Source organism: Silene latifolia, chromosome Y (assembly GCF_048544455.1).
Source record: "Silene latifolia isolate original U9 population chromosome Y, ASM4854445v1, whole genome shotgun sequence".
Taxonomy (NCBI): Eukaryota; Viridiplantae; Streptophyta; class Magnoliopsida; order Caryophyllales; family Caryophyllaceae; genus Silene; species Silene latifolia.
Window position 1 is genome coordinate 232026998 of NC_133538.1, and position 4488 is coordinate 232031485.

The 4488-nt window shown below is 43.6% G+C and overlaps 1 protein-coding gene across 1 annotated transcript; it reads right to left on the reverse strand.

Moving 5' to 3' along the window:
* Positions 1–222: 222 nt before the first annotated feature.
* LOC141630237 (uncharacterized) lies at positions 223–4246 on the reverse strand. The gene is made up of 5 exons (XM_074443088.1): positions 3379–4246; positions 1269–1597; positions 796–1169; positions 324–690; positions 223–234 (listed from the first exon to the last, which is right to left on the reverse strand). Exons 1-5 carry the CDS (start codon positions 4244–4246, stop codon positions 223–225), a joined length of 1950 nt encoding a protein of 649 aa, XP_074299189.1.
* Positions 4247–4488: the final 242 nt, after the last annotated feature.

Below are 4488 nucleotides of genomic sequence, written 5' to 3' on the forward strand. Positions count from 1 at the left end.
TTACCTGAAGAGAATAAATCCGGGTACTTGATACGCATAGAGGCTTCCGGTTCCCAAGTCACTTCTTCCACGTCACCGCACTTCCATAAAACTTCCAATAAGGGGACAACTTTACTCCTCAACTTTTTGTCTTTCTTATCCAAAATGCGAATCGGTCTCTCTTCGAAAGAAAGACTAGGCTCAAGCTCGGGAATATCATTTTGCAACACATGACTCGGGTCACTAATATACTTCCTAAGTTGAGACACATGGAACACATCATGAACTTTACCCAAACTCGGGGGCAAATCCAATTTGTAAGCCACGGCACCAATCCTTTTCACCACATCATAGGGTCCAATGTACTTTGGACTCAACTTTCCTTTAACTCCAAATCTCTTTATTCCTTTCATAGGGGAAACCTTCAAGAACACTTTATCACCAATTTCAAACTCCAAGGGTCGACGGCGAACATCGGCATAAGACTTTTGGCGATATTGGGCGGCTTTCATTCTTTCTCGGATGATCTTCACTTGGTCAATTGTTTCGGCTAACTTGTCGGGTCCTAGATCACGAACATCACTTGCTTGATTCCAACAAATCGGGCTACGACACTTTCTTCCATATAAAGCTTCATAAGGAGCCATCTTGATAGAGGCATGGTAACTATTATTGTAGGAAAACTCCACCAAAGATAGGCTCTTCTCCCAACTAATATGGAAATCAAGGGCACAAGCACGCAACAAATCTTCAAGGGTCTGAATCGTCCTTTCGGTTTGTCCATCGGTAGCGGCATGAAAAGCGGTACTCATCAACAACTTACTACCCATAGCATCTTGTAAAGCCTTCCAAAATCTCGAACAAAATCTTGGGTCACGATCCGATACGATCTCCTTAGGGACACCATGGTAACGAACAATCTCCTCAACATAGGCACTAGCAAGCCTATCTAGACTCCAAGTCTCTTTAATGGGAATGAACCTAGCACACTTGGTCAATCTATCCACAATCACCCATACGACATCCTTTCCACCAAAGGTCTTAGGCAAGGCCATAACAAAATCCATAGAGACAGATTCCCATTTCCATAAAGGCACATTCAAGGGTTGTAGCAAACCTCCGGGTCTCTTGTGCTCAATCTTCACTTGTTGACAAGTGAGGCATTTCCCAACATAAGTCACAATGTCGTTCTTCATGTTAGGCCACCAAAATTGAAGCTTCAAATCCTTATACATCTTGTCTCCTCCGGGGTGGATCGAATAAGGGGATAGATGGGCTTCATCAAGAACTCTCTTTCTCAAGTTACTGGCATCGGGGACATACATGCGGCTTTGGTAACGGAGATATCCACTAGCATCCATCTCACAATCTTTAGCTTTCCCTTCAAGAAGCTTGGCTTGGAATCTTTTGAAAGTAGCATCATCAACAAGGTTATCACGGATTTCACGAAGAATAACGGGTTCGGCAACCATAGCACCAAGGTAATCAAAGCCACTTTCCACTATTTGCAAACTTAACTTACGAAACTCGGCACAAAGATCATCAGGAAGCACACGGATGGCACTCAAGGAGTGAATTGACTTTATACTAAGAGCATCGGCAACCACATTTGCCTTTCCTTCGTGATATAACAACTCCAAATCATAGTCATTCACTAATTCCAACCAACGGCGTTGTCTCATATTCAACTCCTTTTGGGTGAAAATATACCTCAAACTCTTATGATCGGTGTAGATACGGCAATGAACTCCAATGAGGTAGTGTCTCCACATCTTTAAGGCATGAACAACGGCGGCTAACTCAAGATCGTGAGTAGGGTAGTTCACTTCATGAACTCTTAATTGTCGCGAAGCATAAGCAACAACCTTCTTATTTTGCATGAGAACACAACCTAAACCCATCTTAGAAGCATCACAAAACACATCAAAGTCCAGTCCATCCTCGGGTAAGGTCAACACGGGAGCGGTAGTCAATCTTCTCTTCAACTCTTGAAACGCTACTTCACAAGCTTCGGTCCACAAGAATTTGGTCTCTTTCTTCAAAAGTTGAGTCATCGGTCTAGCAAGCTTAGAACAGTCCTTTACAAAGCGACGGTAATAACCCGCCAAACCCAAGAAACTACGGATCTCACCAACATTGGTCGGGCTCTTCCATTCCATCACGGCTTCAATCTTCGAAGGATTCACCATAACACCTTCCTTAGATATCACATGACCAATAAATGACACCTTAGACAACCAAAATTCACACTTGGAAAACTTGGCAAACCACTTTTGACGACGAAGAATCTCTAAGATAGTACGAAGATGATCGGCATGCTCTTCCTCGGATTTAGAAAAGATGAGAATATCGTCGATGAAGACCACAACACACTTGTCCAAGAACTCACTAAAAGTTCGGTTCATTTGGTCCATGAAGATTGCGGGGGCATTGGTTAAATCGAAAGGCATCACCTTAAACTCGAAATGTCCATATCTCGTGCTAAAGGCAGTTTTTGGAATATCGGAATCACGAACGGGAATTTGATGATAACCGGATCTTAGATCAATCTTGGAGAACGTAGAGGCACCTTTGAGTTGATCGAACAAATCTTCAATCCTTGGTAGAAGGTACTTGTTCTTGATAGTGACACGGTTGAGCTCACGATAATCGATACAAAGTCTCATGGATCCATCTTTCTTCTTTACAAAGAGAACGGGAGCACTCCAAGGTGAGGCACTAGGTCGAATAAATCCTTTCTCAATCATCTCATCAAGTTGCTTCCTTAACTCTTTAAGTTCGGTTGGCGCCATACGGTAAGGAGCTTTTGCAATCGGTCCGGTTCCGGGCACAAGGTCGATAGAAAATTCAACATCACGCTCGGGAGGTATCCCGGGCAACTCCTCGGGAAAAACATCGGCGAACTCACACACCACGGGCACTTCTTCAAGCTTCGGCAAAGAAGGAGAAGTAGAAGTCACCACACATAAAAAGACTTGGTGACCTTTCTTCTCCATACTCATCAACTTCAACGCGGAAATCAACTTCACACCTTCTTGAGAACGAATCCCTTTATAGGAAACACGGGTTCCTAGCGGACTTTTGAGGCGAATCTTTTGATCTCTACACTCGAATCTTCATCATACTTGGACAACCAATTCATACCCAAAATCACATCGAATTCCTCAAGGGGAAAACGAAGTAGGTTAGCGGGGAAAAGATTTCCCGAAATTATGATAGGGACATCGGGAAAGGAATAGGAGCATGAAATGATTTCTCCGGAAGGTAAGGATATAGGGGTATCCTCACTAGGTATGGGCTCAAGAGCTAACTTTTACGAAAACTTGGAATAAATAAAAGATAAAGATGCGCCGGTATCAAAAAGAATAAGGCATGGTTGATCGAGAATTGAGAACATACCCGTAATGATGTCGGGATGAGCGGAGGCTTCGGCACGACTCATGACAAAGATGGTTCCTCTTGGCTTTGCTTTAGGAGCTTGGGTGGAAGAAGAAGTAGTAGAAGTCTTCCTATCGGGGCAATCATTGTAGCGGTGACCGGGCTTCTTACAATGATAGCAAGTCAAAGGTCGATTGTAGCATCCAACTCCGGGGTGTAAGGCTTGCTTACAATTGAAGCACTTGCGAGCTTTCTCCAAGTTGAGGTTGTTGTTGCTTGATTGGGAAACTTGTCCACTAGGCTCTTGCCTCCTTGGTTCTTGCACTCTTGGTTCTTGTGCTCTTGGTACAAACCTCTTGTTAAGATTGTTTGGTGAAGGAGAAGGCACAAAGGGTCTCTTGCCATGAAAGTTAGGACGGTAAGAAGTAGAGTGGGAACGAGACTTGGCATCATTATCAATAGCCTTCAAGGAATTTTCAGCCCAAAGAGCATCATCATATACCGCCACAAAGGTTGTGGAGTCTCTTCTCACCATACTTTCCAACTTAGGATTCAACTTGCTTCGGTAGAAGTAGACACGCTCATCTTCATCTTTCACAAACTTAGGGGCATAGTGAGCAAGATCATTGAACTTGTCGGTGAAAGCTTGAACGGATAGGCCTCCTTGCTTGAAATCAATGAACTCCTTCAATTTTTGTTGCTTGAGTTCCTTAGGGTAGAAACGAGTTTCCACAAGAGTCTTGAAACGGTTCCAATCAAAGGTGGGGTCTTGAGTGACGGAAGGCCCGGTAATAGTCCACCACCTATCGGCCTCCTTCACAAGGAAATGAGAGGCAAGCTTCACTTTGTCTCGATCTTGGACATCATAAAGAGAGAAATTTTTTTCCATGTCACGAAACCACTCGGAAAGCTCAATAGGATCCACTTCACCACCATAGGTCTTAGCCTTGTTTCTTGCTAGTTGACTTGCAATCCAAGCAAAACTTCCTTGATGATCTACCGCTTGTTGAGCAGGACGGCCTTGAACATTGACATTTTGCTGATTTTGAAGAATTTGGGTAAGAGCTTGCAAGATAGTATTATCCACATCGTTTGGTCGCACCATCTTCTTAAAGCACCAAAGAGAATCAA